This window comes from Sinocyclocheilus anshuiensis, unplaced genomic scaffold (assembly GCF_001515605.1).
Source record: "Sinocyclocheilus anshuiensis isolate Anshui unplaced genomic scaffold, SAMN03320099.WGS_v1.1 scaffold429, whole genome shotgun sequence".
NCBI lineage: Eukaryota > Metazoa > Chordata > Actinopteri > Cypriniformes > Cyprinidae > Sinocyclocheilus > Sinocyclocheilus anshuiensis.
The window spans coordinates 603,870-621,262 of NW_015539859.1; the positions used below are offsets into that span (position 1 = coordinate 603,870).

At 37.2% G+C, this 17,393-nt stretch overlaps 2 protein-coding genes and 1 non-coding gene across 3 annotated transcripts in view; 1 reads left to right on the forward strand and 2 right to left on the reverse strand.

Moving 5' to 3' along the window:
* Nucleotides 1-1,731: 1,731 nt before the first annotated feature.
* wnt7ab (wingless-type MMTV integration site family, member 7Ab) lies at nt 1,732-11,870 on the reverse strand. The gene is made up of 4 exons (XM_016481264.1): nt 11,622-11,870; nt 10,907-11,133; nt 7,832-8,103; nt 1,732-3,019 (listed from the first exon to the last, which is right to left on the reverse strand). The coding sequence occupies exons 1-4, from the start codon at nt 11,690-11,692 to the stop codon at nt 2,537-2,539; spliced, it is 1,053 nt and encodes a 350-aa protein (XP_016336750.1). The 5' UTR covers nt 11,693-11,870; the 3' UTR covers nt 1,732-2,536.
* Nucleotides 11,871-15,063: 3,193 nt separating this feature from the next.
* trnam-cau (transfer RNA methionine (anticodon CAU)) lies at nt 15,064-15,135 on the reverse strand. The gene has a single exon. It is a non-coding gene; the product is annotated as a tRNA-Met (tRNA).
* A 430-nt stretch (nt 15,136-15,565) lies between these two features.
* fbxw12 (F-box and WD repeat domain containing 12) overlaps nt 15,566-17,393 on the forward strand; it is an 11,132-nt gene continuing 9,304 nt past the window's right edge. The window contains exon 1 of the mRNA XM_016481271.1: nt 15,566-15,763. Coding sequence (XP_016336757.1) covers nt 15,668-15,763 — 96 coding nt within the window. The 5' untranslated portion in view covers nt 15,566-15,667. The remainder of the gene's footprint in view (nt 15,764-17,393) is intronic.

The following is a 17,393-nucleotide window of genomic DNA, read 5'->3' on the forward strand; positions in this document are numbered from 1 at the left end:
GAAAGAAGGCGTGGTTTCAGTAACCGCAGTTAGTGTTGATGCAGCCATGTCAGGGAGACGCTGTGTGTTTCTAGGCGAAAGCAAAAGCACTTTATTTGGCCTTCCGAAAGTAGATGCATTTAGGAATCTTTAAGATCACTTACAAAAGAACAGCAATGCATTTTATGGACGACCGTTTCATGAACCTAGGAGAGGAGGTCATTCTGACTTTGCTATGACAATCTGGCGCTTCTGAATCAGCTACTGTTTTGTTATTAGTTTAAGTATTTGCTATTGACTGTTCAAATGCGGAGTTTTGCGCATCGTGTGTGTGTGTGTGCGCGCGCGCGAGTGTGTGTGTGTGTGAGAGAGAAAGAGGGTCACATCACAGTAGAGTCAGCTGTCTTAACCGCGGCTTGTGTACTGCATCATTACTGTGTCTGTTCCCCTTTCGATTTTGTTACACCAAATACACAAAATAATGATCTTTAAAAAAGCATCATATGACCCCTTTAAACAAAAATGGCCTTATGTTATCAGCATAGCCGATGTCTCACAAGCTTTGGCAGTGAAAACGTGATGTTTATGTACAAACACAGCTGAGAATTTAACTGCGATCTAAGTGATCATTTTTACTACTCTTTGGCAATTGCTACGACACAAAAACAAACAGAAGCTTGAGTTTCGATGACAGGACCTCTACACTTCTCTGCTGACTTAATTCACTATGATCTTGAGAGTAATGTCTTGCGTTACCAGTTCTTCTGTGTGTATGTGTGTACGTTTTTGAGAAAGCTAAATGCTATCATGTGTAAGCGCTAATGGGCAAGCTGACTTAGCCTGCGTGACTGGCTGACATTGCGCAGCAGTCAATGGAGTTGTTTAGCAACTAGTAGCAAAGGTCTGAATGAAAGAAATGTCAGAGTCATCAGTCACCTGACAACTCCAGCTCCGCCCCCTTGAGCAAGTCATCACCATAACACTCACTGCGCTCATCAATTACACGCGGAGCTGGAATTACTGCCCAAAACCAAGCATTTGTGGGTATTACTGTGGTGTAATGTTTATTCAGCCTGAATACTTTAACAAGACAAACTGTGGCAGCATCACACATGAGGTACACTAACACTACAAACAAAAACTACATATTCTGAAGGAAACGTGAGCGGTGCTGGTCTTGTCAGCTTGTGTTGTGCGACGTTAGGGTGATTTATGCGATTTGTGTTTGCTGAAGTTTTAAGTGCTTAAGTGCTGAGGTGTTGGGAGATGCTGCACAACTCTCTGCTGTCCTGTCTGTAATGTTCTGGTCTCTAGATATGGTTCAAGTCCCATGTTTCACCCACCATCACTTAGAAACAGCACACCTCTACTCATCAAGCTGCATGATTCATGTCAGCTGCACAAAGTTATGGGTTTGTTCAAATCACTAAATCTAGGAGTACTAGTAATAGTGTTGCTTACCACTATCAAACACTATACTAACAACATAGCCATGGTTGCATGACATCTAAGTTTGATTTTAATAATTAACATCCACATTCCAACTTTGTCACCCACAAATTAAAATGACTGCATAATGCAAACGGAGTGGTTTTCAGAAATGGCAAAGTATAAATAAAACATTCATATAAAAATATTCTTTCACAAAATATACTCTCTTACCAATATTTTCAGTGTGAATTCTACATCTGGATTTATCACTATACCAGTTACAAAAAGCTTGTGGTCAGTAGTTTCTTAATATTACAGCGAATGTGATTATTCCAGACTAGCAGCATACCGGAAATTTCTCATAGAAAAAAATATTGCTTGTTGTTTTTTTAACAATGCATTATGTAAACTAAAAAAGCTATACTTTCAGAAGATACAAAATCTCAGTGTATTCATAAAGGGATGCACATCCATTATTTCTTTCCAGTGTCTCATTAATTACAGTTAACAACATTGTTTTTTAATAAATAAATAAAATCAGTTTGGAAGAATTTCACAACAGAGCACGACAGTGATCGTGCATATTTTCAGCAACCTTGGTTCCAGGAGTACTTCCCCATTCATTTTCTCTTTAGGAATTTTCTTTAGAAATCAAATTAAAATCTCAACTTACTTCTGGAACCATGCTGTTTTGCTCTATTTGTTAATATCTCTGTAAGCTTCACTGCATGCCTGCAAGACGTCCATGACCCAGTAGCTCCGCTGGTTAAATCAAGGTGCAGTTGTAATGGGTTTTACAGCAGGTAGAAGACAAGAGAGCCTTATTTTAATCCAGACAGCTTCAGGATCCTGCAGACTGGAGTAACGCTCTAGATTTAGTGAAGAAAGTGGAGAAAACTCTGTGGCATCAAAAGTACAGTAGTTTACACTTTTTAGTTCCACGTTCCGTCTCACGCAATTCTTTCTCCAGACAAATCTTTATGTTCTTCCATTAAAGTGAAGGAAGCATATCTGTAGTAAGGTCTTGTGCAAAAGAACAAATGCCACCTGATTAAGTCATCTTTTACAGTAATGTCAGGATGAAAGGCCCTCTCAAAAACTAGGTCAAACGGTCCATAAGCATCGCTCATTTGCATGTGTACACCTCTGTCCTCTCGCTGCAAGTGTTGCATTTGACATAGCAGCACCAGAAGAACTTGCAGTGGCACTGCCAGACGCGTGAATACTGGTGTGTGTTGTATCCGCGGCCGCAGCACATCAGCTCGCAGCCGTTGGGATGGTGCACCAGTGTCTTATTGCACACCCGGCCCTGAGTGCCCACGCTGCCCGTCACGGGGTCCGCCTCGCAGTAGCTGGGCGATTTCTCGATGTACACCAGATCCGTGTCCATGGGCTTGCGGTACGAGTAGGGCTTTTTGATCTTGAGGAAAGTGGGCCGCTTGTGGCGCGTGGCTTTGACTGGCTCCACGTGGATGGCGTGGCTGTATTTGTCTTTGAGGATGTAGCCGAGCTCGCGAAACTTGGGGAGGGTCATCCAGCATGTTCTGGTGGTGCAGGATCCAGACACACCGTGGCATTTACACTCCAGCCGCATGTTCCTCTCCAGGACCTGAGACCAGCACAGCAGCAGGAATATGAAACATTAGTCGTATGCATCAAAATTGTACTTCTTTGTGAGGAATGCATTGTGCTTGCAATGTCATTTCACGTTGATGTTTTGTTTAAAATTCAGTCTTCAGACTGAAAAGGTTTGTTTTGAACTTAAGGCTGGCTTACACTGCATGACTTTGGCCCAATTTACAATCTGCAGGAATCAGAGGCCAGACTGCAGATTTTGATCATTCAGAATTGACCAATTTCACAGAATGTCACGTAGTCTGTAACTGGCACAGACAGCAATATTCACTTTATTTTGATAGTCCATTTTAGAAAGTCTGCAAACTATAAATAACTTTGCTACTACATGTCAACTAGCAGTTATTACAGTATTAGAAGACTGTCTGCTTAATATCTGCTAACACATTATTTTGATGCTCCACAACACACATTCTACTGACTGTAAGTAACTTTGCAATTACACGTTAACTTATTCTACTAACTGTAACCCAACAGTCTACTAATACTCTAATGAGAGTTAGTTGAGATGTAGTTGCAAAGTTACTCATACACTGTAAAATCAAAATTCCGTAAAATTTACGGTAAAAAAACGGCAGCTGTGGTTGCCGGAATTTTACCGTAAAAAATACGGTAGCAACATTTTAGGTTTTACGGTTTTAACTTAAATTTACAGTTAAATACCGTAATTTCATTAACTAATATAATGTTAATATACCAACCTATTGAAGCACTGAAACCTTTTTCTGTTTTGTACCTTTGTAATACACTGACAACCACCAAATGCAGGTGGTGATGAGAAAGTCACATGATGAACCAAAGCCCATCACAAGCAGCTTTTAAACATTAACATATATACAAGGTGCACAGTGTCATTCACACAAACACTAAACACCATCATGGTAACACACATGAAACTGAAATAATGCAATAAACATTCATGTAACAACATTAGGTGAAACATACAACCCTAATATACAAAACTGATAAGAAAAAACATAGAAACATAGTTATTTCAAATGTAACACAGGGAATTCTGGGAATGTCAATTTACGGTTATCCACTGTAAATGTAAATGTACTGTAATGTCATTGCACACAATATTATTTTCCCCCACAACATACCAACACCAATGGCACCAATCTAAATCAGCTCAGCGACTAACACCAAGACCTTCCGCTATCTGTTCTTCAGAGATGGGCACCATGAGCCAGCGTCATTACAATAGCTGGCATGAATTAAGAAAGGGAGGGGAACAGTCAAACAGAGCACTCTTTTAGTTTGGTCAAGACAAAACCTGCAGCTAGAATGATCCTGTAAGTCAGTTCACTAAGAGGCAGTTTAGCTGTTCAGATAAGATGGTATGAGGATGAGCGCAGCCTACAGAAAAGGCTCCTTCTGCTGGCTGAACAATGTCAGCGTGGAGGTGTTGGTGCCACGAATCAGCTCTCTGTGACCAAAGGTGGAACAAGCCAGACATAAGATGGAAGCTTCTTTACCCCTCATTAAACTTGTGATTATTCGGCTCTCTCTTTAGCTGACAGACCTGTTGGGGACTTGCTTAGATGATAAAGGAAATTTATGTCTAATAGTATTCGACAGATTTGAGGTTAATGATGTTTAGTCATGAGGCATTCAAGCAGCAATGATGTTTGACTACACTGACGTCCAAACTGTGCCATAAGCCTCAGAAGCCTTGAAATATACAGCATGCTTCATAATGAGTACTTTTGGGTGAACTATTCCTTTAACTCATGACAAAAGATAATGCAACTTGCTCTTTCATTTACATAAACACCAAATTGTAAATTGTGAAAAAGAAATACACTTTAGCACCTTTAAAAAGAACGATTAGTACAGAAATAATATACCTTAAATGAATATAATTAAGTGTGAACTGAATGTAATGTTTTCGGACACTTGATTGCATGTTATTTACAATTAAGTGACAATGCATTATAGTTTAAATATATATTACATGCAATTAGTTAAATTTAGGTTTATATGGTTAAAATGTACTGTTGATTGTACTGAGAAGCAGTTACTGAAACGTGTATGTCCTGTATTAGTTAAACAATATTTGTATTTAATTATACATGTTTGTAGTGATTTATTAGATTTAAAATACATTAACTTTAAATGTAATAGTGAATAACAAACTACAGTTAAACTAATAATCAAGTACTTTACATGTGCTTTAGCATGCTAGTCAACATATCAAAATAAGCATAATTTGCTAAAGCATGGGAAAAGATTCTTAAAACATTCAACTTAAAATGTAGCTTAAAGAAAAACTGTTAATTTGACATTATTACAAAGGACACATTTTGTACTTACAGTAAGTGCATTAAGACACATAGTCATGAAAATGTAGTGGTCTTTTATTTAGTAAATATTATATTACCTGCAAATACAGTTTATATATATATATATATATATATATATACAGTATATATACACTGTATGTATATATATACACTACAAGTGCACATTCAATACATTTAAGCACACTTCTTTTTCCTAAGGGACTGTATCACTTATTCCACATCAAAGACAATGTACAAATGTATACACAGAAAAAAGCATGGCCTCTAAATGCAGGTGAAAGTGAAAAAGCCTTTTAGGATCTTTGGCGGTTTGAGCATTGAAAGTTGAGACATAAACACAACATCAAAGATGAAATGTTTCCATCAAAGCTAGCGATAGGTGATACTGGTGTAGGCCAATGTCTATTAAACTGAGCAGAAAATGGGAGTGGATTTGCACAGAGCTCGGTGTGTTGGAGCTCATCTGATTTGTAATCAAACTCTAGCACTTATTCTGCTCTTACCTCCAAAAGCTTCCTATTATTGCTGCGCCAGTCGAGTCTTGGCTTCGGTGCCGGATTGTTGATGGTTGCAAACCACAGTGCCATAGTTACTGAATCCTTCCCTGTACTTGACTTTCACTTGATCCGTTCAGTGTAACCAAAACATCACTTCACTGATAGATAATACCTCTTAAAGGAATACTTCACCCAAAAATGAAAATTTGGTCATTTACTCACCCACATGCTCATTTTCAGACTTGACACGACCAGGCATGGCCAAATGTCATGTGTCTCATTGCTGAACATGACGCACCAATCTCGAATATGCATAAACAACAAATGCATACGTAATAAGGTCAGCCATTAAAATAACTGTGTCCTAAAGCATGTTGAAAAGAGTATGCCAAAAGTCCCCAGATGGCTTACTCTTTCAGGTAGATTTTTGAAGTGTGGATCTGTGCACACTCTGATGGCCACAATCCATTGTGCATTGGCAAAGGATTCAGTTCAGAACTACAAAGATAAATAAAAAGCGTTAAAAAAAACTACAAATATGGTGGATAGTAGACAGGTTTAGATGAAGGGGTTTGAGTTACTAATGCTGCGTTCCATTTGTACACGGAAGTTGGAAATTCCAAGTTCCCAGTAGGAAATTTTAACTGGAACGCCCTCCCAAGTTGGAGTTCCGACTCGGAATGTCGGAGGAATCACAACAACTCCAACTTCAGAATTCAATATGGCTGCTCAGTGCATCAACAGAAGAGAAACAGTAGTAATATATTTATTAGCACTTATGTTTGTCTGTGTCTCAGTGGTGCACACAGTACTATCCAACATGATACTATGGTGTTATCTGTGCAAAATACTGCTTTTTATGTGTTTTTAATCGACTGGTATTGCTAACAATGGACCAAAGCCATCTTGGTTTTCTGACTTCTCTACTGGAAAATGGTCCACTAATCAACATTTAACCTGGTAAAAAATATCTACTTAATCTTATCTGTGTTATATTTAATCTGCAACAACAATGTTGACTGTTATAAACATCTGTTTGGTCATTAACTTGAAGTTCTCCGCATGAAGAACCACAGTGTTCGGCAGATCAACGTGCTACTTGTTTTCTCTCCGATATGGTCGGAAGTTAAATGAAATTAAATGTGGAAGATGTGAACTTTGACAAGATGATTGACAGGCCAGTTTAACATAACTATGTGTCAGAGATGCAATTGTATGACATGGACGTTTGTCCCAAAGCTTGCCTACTTTTCTACTACACACTCAAAATTATGTGCTTTTTCTTCACAACAAAAGTTCATACTTTTAGGGCGTAGTATAAGCATGTGTCCGTGCCTTCTCACTGCTAATGTTTCACTGTTTTTTTTTAGGAAATCCTGACAGTAGTTGTTTAGTCAGAAGTGGGTTTGCACTGGTGCAAGCTGTTAGTAAGTCTGGCCCCACGTCTGTTAGCTATCGCATGAATCCAGATGCAAGTATGGACTACTTTTAAAATATTTATGGTGTTTTTGTCCTTTTTGATCACTATATGCTCTTGGTGGTGACTCTATTTTGGTCACCGTATGCTCTTGGTGTATGGAAAAACAAAACAAAACTCCTTTTGTGTTCCACAAAAGAAAGAAAGTCATACAGCACAACACAAGAGTAAGTAAATGTTTCATTTTTGAGTTAACCAACAAGGCAATTCATAACTATTTTACATTTTGGTGAATTGGTGGCTATCTCATTCATACGTTTTGGTAAAATATACCAATGCCTCAGTGACCTCACCTTCATGCTTACTGTTTTTCTAAAAGTCGTACCATTGTGAATTGTTCGAATTCTTACAAAATATCCACCTGGTAAAATAGTTCTCCATGAGATTGGTTTGTGTCAACTGTTCCTTTAAAGGAAGTGCTCGAAACTGAAAATGTCTGACATTTTTTATTTACAGGAAACATACAAAGCCAAGCCAATACATTGCTTGTATAATTGAACACATACCTTTCGCCCTACTTCGTTGTTATGAAGATTCATAAGCGTCCTGGCGCTGTGTTTGATCTCTCTGGCGTCCATAAAGACTTTGGAGAAGCCCAGGCCGTGGTGGATGTCTGCCGAGCAGCCGCCCCATTTCCAGCCGTCGGCGTGACCGTGGAAGCCCTGCTTGTCTTTGTCACAGCTGCAGTCGCTGAGGTTTCCCTGCGTGCAGGCGGCTGTGACGGCATGAGCCACTCCTGCTGCGATGATGGCGTACGTGAACGCAGCCTCTTTACTGCCTGTGAACACCGAGAGAGAACACAGACTTTATAACATCATAGCACTGTATATTACGACAATCACAGTAATGGATGCAAATCAAGTACTTCAAATAAAGCATCAAATATCTGCATTAGTGAATAATTTAATGTGGTTAGAAACTCAAAATACAAATTTAAAAATAAAGTACATTGAACAAATGAACTGCTGACATGCATCACTTCAGATTGATGTCCAAATCTCTTTGACCACTAGTGCATGTGTTTACAAAATAGTTATGTGCAGACGATTTTGTAGTCAGTATAATAAGTGTGTACTTTTTGTAAAAAAAAAATCATAGGTAGGTAGTATTTTGAATGTATTACAAACAAAGAACATTTGTTAGGCAAAATAGCCCTGGGGGAACAAGTGATGCTCTATGAATGAGCTGAAAGGAAAAAAAACTAATGATCTAGAATCAGAATCAGAATAAAAATCGGAATCAGAATCAGAATCAGAATCAGAAAGAGCTTTATTGCCAGGTATGTTTACGAGGATACGAGGAATTTGTTTTGGTGACAGAAGCTTCCACAGCACAAACAGAATCACAGTAAAAATAGGATAAGTAAATTGGAAATAACAATATACAAAAAAATAAAATAAATACACAATATACAAAGTAGACAACAGATGGTATCTGTGTGTGCAGGTGTGTTATGTACAAATGCAAGGAAATGTAAAAAGAGGTGTTAAATAAATAAATGTATAAATAGTGTTGTGTATTAGACATTTATTGCCAAGTTAGCTGTTCATGAGATGATCTGCTTCATGTGTGAAGAAACGAATGAACTATACTTCCTGAGGTTATCACTCAAAGCTTCTCCATAAATCACTGACAGACACCACTGTATTTGCATAATCGGCAGATGATAACAATTAACTCAAACTGTAAATTAGAGCTGTCATCCATGATAACACAATACAGATAAATAAACATATAGTCAAAAATGTGATTTCTCTCATGTTGTGTTGAGACGGTCTGTTCTTTTTCCTTCAAAATGTTGAATCAAGAAACATAATGTATATTATTTTAACTTTAACCGTTAACATTTTCCAACATTGACTACATCAGCTAACATGAACTAACAATGAAAAATACTTCCAAAGCATTTATTAATCTTAGTTCATGTTCATTTCAACATTTATTACTGCATTATTAAAATTAAAAATGGTATCTGTTGATTCTATTTAATAGACCTGAGCTAACCTGAACTAACAATGAACAGCTGTATTGTTATTAACATTAAGAAAAATTACTAAATATGGTAACAAATTATTTCTCATTGTTAGTTAATGTCAGGTAATGCGTTAACTAAAGTTAACTAATGGGATTTTATTGTAAAGTTACCCTTTAACCCACTCTTGTATCACCCGGTAGACAAGCAGTATGCAGAAATGTGGCTGTGATTTAATAAAATAACACTGCTTTATTATTGCAAGCGCACATCACATTATACATCAATCAGTCAATCAGAAAAACTTGTGAAAATTCATTGTTTTTATGTTTTTATGTTTATGTTTTATATCTGAGCTTTCATACAGAACTACTGTAACATTTTCATCCTGGACTTCTGAAGCTAGTTAAGTTGTTGTGCAAACTGTTTACAAACGAATTTAGTACGTTCTCATAAGATTATGAAAAGTAAAGATGTATGAGTCTAAGTGTGCTACAAGAATGGTCTGTTTTTAAGTCATTTGAAGTGTCTCTCAGACACTAAACACAATATTACACTCTAAAAAATGCTGGGTTAAATACAACCCAGTGCTGGGTAAAATAGGGACAAACCCAGCAATTGGGTTGTTTTGGTCCAGCGGTTGGGTTACATGTGTTGTTTTGACCCAGCAGTTGGGTTACTACCCAGAAGGTTGGGTTAAACATGTAACCCAACCGCTGGACCAAAACAACCCAATTGCTGGGTTTGTCCCTATTTTACCCAGCACTGGGTTGTATTTAACCCAGCATTTTTTAGAGTGTAGGAGCATACATATATTCACCATAGACTCGTGTTTCTTTACCCAGATTTGTCTCTGTTAACTTTACTCAGATTGAGTTTAGACCTCATTAATTTTTCTGATACAGCAGCTGTGCCTTATTTTTAAACCGGTTGGATTGACAAAGTAAAAGTCCGTTTGTCTCAGGTAACATCTTATCTTCAGGCTGCAAATACCAATCCAAACACTGATACATGCATAAACAATGTTAATACCAAACTCTGAGATGGCTTTCAGTCAGAAAAGAGGGGCCATACTCTTAAAAATAAAGGTTCAACAAGAACCATCTGCTGGTGCTTTAAGGAACTAAGAAACCTAAATAATGCAAAAACCGCAAGAGCTTTTAATCTCCAAAGAACTATACAGCAATTAAAGATGGTTCTCCAAAATAGTTCTCTATTAGAAGAGAGTTGTTTGCTGAACCTATAGCTTGTAGCTATCTTTATTTAAGCTTTATATATACAGTATATTCCCATCTTTAATGACTGGTTTCTGAGATGTTTTGGAGCGCATACATGACCGCAGGGAAGAAACGCGCCCATGTATCTCATCTGCCAGACATTTCAGGCATGTGGCACGGAAATCTTGAAAACTTGAACAGGTCGATCTTTATAACGTAGCCTATGAACTGGGACTAGTAAAGGAGGTTACTGTTTTACCCAAACTTAAACAAACTGTATAATCCGTAACCAAATTAGGAAACACTTCCCTCTTAGCCTATACTAAGCAACACTACTTTCCAGATTCCCCCAAATGTTGTTTTAGACATACGAGAGGAGACTTCCAACATACCCACTCTCAGCTCTTTTCCGAAGACGGTCCTCTCGCCGAGCGCGGAGCAGTTCCAGCGGCCGTGCTTGAACTGGAACTGGCACTCGTTGATGCCCATCTGCGCGCCCTGTCCGATCACGATGAGCGCGTCCGGCCGGCTCTGACAGATGATGCGCTGCCTGGGCGCCAGTCCCGGGATCTTGCTGCATATGATGCTCGCTCCCAGCGCCAGCACGGTGGAGAATCCCCTGCAATTGATCAGAGAAGAACGTCTTCATATTTAACATTTGGTTGCTGATCAAACGAATATTGGATACCAAAAAGATAAAGAGCTAAGATTGCACAACAGCCTCCGCCGCAGTCATGACAAGCGGGCACCTGAACGACCAGCGGACACCCCGCGCGAGCGCACCGAAGGCGTCCAGTGGCTGTCCATGGGATGTTTCCAAAGACCCCTGCGAAGTGCGCAGCAGATCCGTGAATGCCTTTGGAAATCATCATTATTTAAAAGGCTTATACTCCAAAAAAGTGCCTTTCCCACTGAATAAAAACCATTTATTTTACTTTGTAGCGCTATAATTGCGGTAAAATATCCATAAAATTAACTTCTGCTGCAACTGGAAAAGTAGATAAATATACAGAGCAGTAGATTCGTCTAATGCAGAATAGACACCAGACAGCATTAATTATTCTAACATCATTAATAGTGCATTTGTGTGCTTTTCCCACAGCTCACCCCATTTTCAAGTAGATTATTCCGAGACAAAGGAAAATGTGAAATATCCAGCGTCGTGTTCTTCTGCTCATGATGGTCCTGTCTCGTTTCGCTCCAAGGTAACGAGAAACGGAGCTTTCAGATGGAATGGTCAGTCTATCAGCAAATAAAGTCCGTTTGAAATAGCCAGGTTTTCCAGCAAGGACACTTTTGGCCGCACATGTAGCTCCACCGTCAAGGTGTGTCCAGCTCGTGTCGAGCGCGCATAGCGCACAGGTAGAGTAGATCTGACCCCTTCATCCTCCTCCTCTACTTTATATATCTGGGCGTGTTCTTAAGGGCCGCTGAGCCCACCCATACAATCTCATATGCATCACAGAAGTCGTGTGTCTGCTTTTATTCACATGCACTATTAATAAAAACAAACCATTAGACACAGCCCGTCATGCAGATAGCAGCTAGTTTAATAATCAGTTAAAGCGCTCCTTAACATGTCTCAACATAACAGGGGATTTTGCACATTTGTATCACTGAATCAATGTGAATTGTTAAACTGAGTTTAGAAGTGACACTTGCTTTCAAAGTGCACATAAAATGTAGACTATAAGCAAATATGACTGTATCAAAACCTATGTTCAACTTTTTTTTTAAGTTAAATCTGTGTTAGTTTTCTGTAAAGTACTGTTAAGTGTCCAGGTGGCGTTCTTGATGATAAACTAGGAATAACCAGGCAGCTGTCAGGCGTATGTTGATGTGGTTTAGGAGTGTTATAGAAGTCTGGAAGGTAAACTACAGGTGCTTCAGATTTTAGAAAAGACCTGAGAGTCGGATGTCTGTCCGTTTATTCTCTATACTCCTGAGAAAGGCACAACTCCCAATCTTAAAAACTCATTCTTTAATTTATAGCAGCTTACATTAGCAGTATTGTTCATCAATTCTAAAAACCTTTCGCAATCACTCCCCCTACTGGCTTAATCAGTATCTCGAGCGCCAGATTTGTGAAAACGCAGCTTTGTCTGTATGCTTTAAAAAGGTTTATTGTCTTAGTTATGGTAAATTCTCCCACATTTTTGCCCATAGAGCCATTGTTGACATTAACTATCTAGCTTTCACAGAATGCATGGCTAAATATCAGAAAGTTCTAAAATCTTTTGTAGAGAAATAGTAACAATAGCTGTACTATTATGTATCATTATTATGATCACATATTGTTTATAGCTGTAGTTTAAAAAAAACTCCTTTTCAAAATTGGCAAAAAGACAGCTAAATATATATATATATAAATGTTGGTCAGATGAAATCTGTGACTGTAAAGTTTGTATTGTCCCTATACAATTTCACAGTAAGAGAGCACATATTGTCACTTAGCAAATAATTAGTTTTCCTCAGCTCAGCTTCAGTTGAGTGTCTTTCCTGTTGGGCACCATTCAAGACAAGATGTCTTTTCATTACTGTACTCTGTGCTCCATTCAGCCGCACACTAACTTGACAGTCACTGCAGTAATAGTGAGGGGATGTCTGGAGAGCTGCGTGCATGGCCAAAGATTTCTCTGATACTGACACTCTTTTGTAAAAGGTTATATTTTATGTAACATTATCATTGACAAAATAAGGAGATGTAGTACTGTTCATTCAGAAAGTACTCAGACCCCTTTATTCAGGTTTTCTTTAAATAAATAAATGAGCTAAGTTATCACAAATTTGTTTTAGCTGTGGAATGTGGACAGATGTGGAAAAAAAATGATGGTCTGAATGAGGGTTTTGTTAATTAAAAATAAAACCATAAAAATATTACTTGCAACATAAACATTAACTGAAATAAAATATTAAAAAGCTTAAACTTATTTTATTTCAGCTAGTTGCCAAGGCAACATTTTTGTTCACTTCATGTTGAAGTAGGCTAAAATAACTAAAAATAAATCAACCAAATCTAAAAACTTAAGCTTAATAAAAACAACATAGGCCTGTACCTACTTAAAATAAAAATTAAAAATAAAAAAAAACACACAACCAGGGCCGCATTAAGACCTCAATGGGCCCTGGGGCTATGAATTACTGCAGGGCCCCCCATCACAATAATGATTAACATAGGATTTTTATCCAATCAAAGTTTCATAATTCTTGTTACCAATTCCAATATCTCAAAATAATAAAAAAATAAAATAAAAATACTAGCCTATGTAAAAACAAACTTACTGAAGACAAGTAGACAGTCATGAATTACAATAGAACAAAGAAATTGACCTACAAACACTTAAAGCACTGAATAAGAAATATATTGTATAAAATAAATAGACTAGAAATAGACTGAATAGTCTTCACTGTATAAATTCAATATACATTATTTTACAAAAGCGATTTGGTCAAGGACAGTGAGTGATTTTCTTTCTAATCTTTAATTTTCATTATTGACACAAATGACAACAGCAGCTATATTAGGCTGCTTTGGAGGAATAGTTCACCCAAAAATTAAAGTTATGGTGTTGTTGTTCTAAACCTGAATGAGTTTCCTTCTGCTGTTGAATGCAAACTTATATATTTGGAACAATAGCCTACTGGTAACCAAACAGTGTCTGTGCCCCCATGACTTCCCTAGTATGAAGTCTGAATACCTCTTTCTGGCGAATTCTCTCGTCAGAAACAACAAAGTGCAAATGTGTGTACGAATCTGTAAGATATTAATTTCACAGTGTAAACAGCTTCAGTGATTTTACTGGGAGTTTTTGAGAGTGCTTCAACTAGACTCTCAGTGAAAATGTTCTTTGCTCTCTTTCTGTACAATGAAAGTATTATGATTAGTAGCCTAACTTGCTATGTTTTTATTCCCATTAACTTTCAATGTTCAATTCACATTAAATATAAAGTCATTCGTATTAAAAATATCGGTTAATTAAGTAAACAGACAGGATTTTATGCCTAGTTAATAGACTACATTATTAGGTTACTTTGACAATCGCACACTATAGATCAACATAATATATAAAGGTGAGAATCAAGATATTTCATGATATAGTTAATGCGTTTGGGGATGTTTCGAATAAACAGGAAAAACGAAATAAAACAAGTGCTGTTGTGGCTGCTGTGTGTCACATGACGACCCCCCAGTGCATGACACCCCTGGCTATATATATATATATATATATATATATATATATATATGCTGTGTGTCACATGACGACCCCCCACCCCCCAAATCCCCTCCCCCACAACTTGTGCCCACTCAAAAATAATGAATGCATGACGCCCCTGGTCTCTGGTGTTTACAAACTATTTTGGTGCAGGCCTATACAATTTTTATGCTTTAATTTACAGTTAATTTTCTATCAACTTGTTAAAAACGATTACACCTTTATTTGAAGCACACTGGCGTTAGTGACTAAATCACATTTGCTCTGTGTGAGCCTTCATGTCGATTTTCCGAGACGTTCAATAAACACAAGTCTCGCAGATTAAAAACAATGCATAGCAGAGGATGGTTTCGATCCATCGACTTCTGGGTTATGGGCCCAGCACGCTTCCGCTGCGCCACTCTGCTGACAACGAGTATATCGGTGGAAACTCTATCCTTCCAAAGATACCATAGTCCACTATTTCTGCTTTAAAGAGATTAACACTGATACATATCTCGTATCGTTTATTTTCTTTAATCGCAGCACTGTACAGTGTTTTACTTTAAATACACCGTTTGATTATTTTAAAGTTGATAAAAATAATGACAATAACATAATAAATGTTCAACACCGAATACGGTTAACATGTACAGTAGACTGTGTACTAGACTTTAGTAATTTTTTGTCATTTATTAAATTTAGAGACTTTAATGACAACATTTCAGTAGGTTTAATATTTCGAGACTTTACAAAATGATGAAATGATTGCGTAATCAGTATTTTATGTTATACACGCTCACAATCATAGATATGTGTGCTCACAATAATATCTACGTGTACAGTCAACGTGATGTGTGTCTCTGACGTTATTCCGTAGAATGCGTCACCACGACGTCACCACGCACGAAAGTAGCAGGTAGGAGACAGTGCCGTGGCAGGACTGTGAGAACTGTAGAAATGGAGATGCGCCAAAGTTTACCTCTGGACTGTCTGATCAGTGTCTTCTCACTTCTTCATGATGAAGATTTAATCAGAGCATCCACAGTCTGTAAGGTAAGCGACACTGAATGAGGTTTCATATAAGTAGGCGTCGGCCCCAATTCTGAACCAGCCGCTTCTAGAACAGTGCAGCTCTCATGCTAAAGACGAAGCAACTACTGATGCAGTTTTGGGCTGGGTTCGAACTTCGAAATGTACGAGGCAAATGTTCAGCCACACAAGCTGTCCGCTGCTTAAAGGTGATTGCGGTAAAGTTGGTTTTATGTTGGACATTCGTCAGACATTCGCTGGGCAAATTAAGGGACTGTCTCAAAAGTGCATGAAAATTATAAAAAAAGATATGCATTCCAAGGTTCGAAAACATGCAAAGCATCATGCAAATAAAAGGTAGAGATGTGAATTAAGTGGAAAAACATTAATACATGATTTTAAGCTGTGAATGGGTTATTCACTATGAATTGTTACATTGTTATTACATTGTATTCCAACATTTTCTAAGTTGTAGAAACTGGAGTTGATATGGCATCTGTAATATATTCAGTAACACTTCTAACACATCTTACACGACTTGGATTTTGGAAATATGATTTTGTCTATTTTTAGTGAATTTTTCAAATATGTAAATCCATATAACTTCGGGTCATGTGACCTGATGATGTCACACCAGCTGTAATATCTTCACACAATCCTGACACACATTATACCTTTGAAATAAATTGGATAAAGAACTGTATCAATAAGCTGTCATCTATATGGAATCTGATCCCTAAAGGTTATTTTTTCCAAACTAGGTGGTTTAAGTTTCTTATTAATGTGTAATTAAAGCATTATGAAAATCCCTATCAAATTGTCCCTTCATATGCAAATGTTATTAGCTATATCTAATTTGGTTTAAAACAATTACATCATCAAATAATATTATTATTAATTTTGACATTGTTTTTAAATGTGATCTGAACGAGATACAGCATGATCCATGACTACTATGCGATTACATATAAATTAATGCTGAAGTAAAGATCGAATGTCTAACGAATGTCCAGCATAAAACCAACTTTACCACACTTTAAAGGTGCCCTCAGTATATTTTTAGTTCTAAATTAAAACTTTTGCACAAAGAATTTAACCCTGCACAGTCAGAAAAATCTACTTTTTATGGAACAGTTTATTGTACCTTTAAACAAAATATTTTTAAACAGTTTGCATATGTGTTTTAGTTTTTGTAGTGGTCGACCGATATTGTTTTTTTTTGTTTTGTTTTTTCAACCGATGCCGATATCTTAGAGGGCAGGGTGGCCAATATAAAGCCGATATATATCATTTTTATTTATTCTAATTAATATTTAAGAAATTTGAAATAATTAGAAAAATAATAAATGTGTAAAATAAACATACTTATACTTTAGATCAGCTTTATTATAATTGCGCAGTCATTGTGGACACAGTGATGCAAAGGTTATCATGTAGTCCTATATCATATATATACTGCTGCTGGATAAACAAGAAATGATGCCTGAACTGGCATCATATAAACAATATAAACTGACTTGACACTGAATTGAAAACACACAATTAAATGTTAAAATATGATAATAATTTGAAGTAATGAAAAAGACAGGCCATAGAGATCTAATGTCATTAAGATTACAATAATGTATTTATAAAGAAACATTCCATTTGCTGT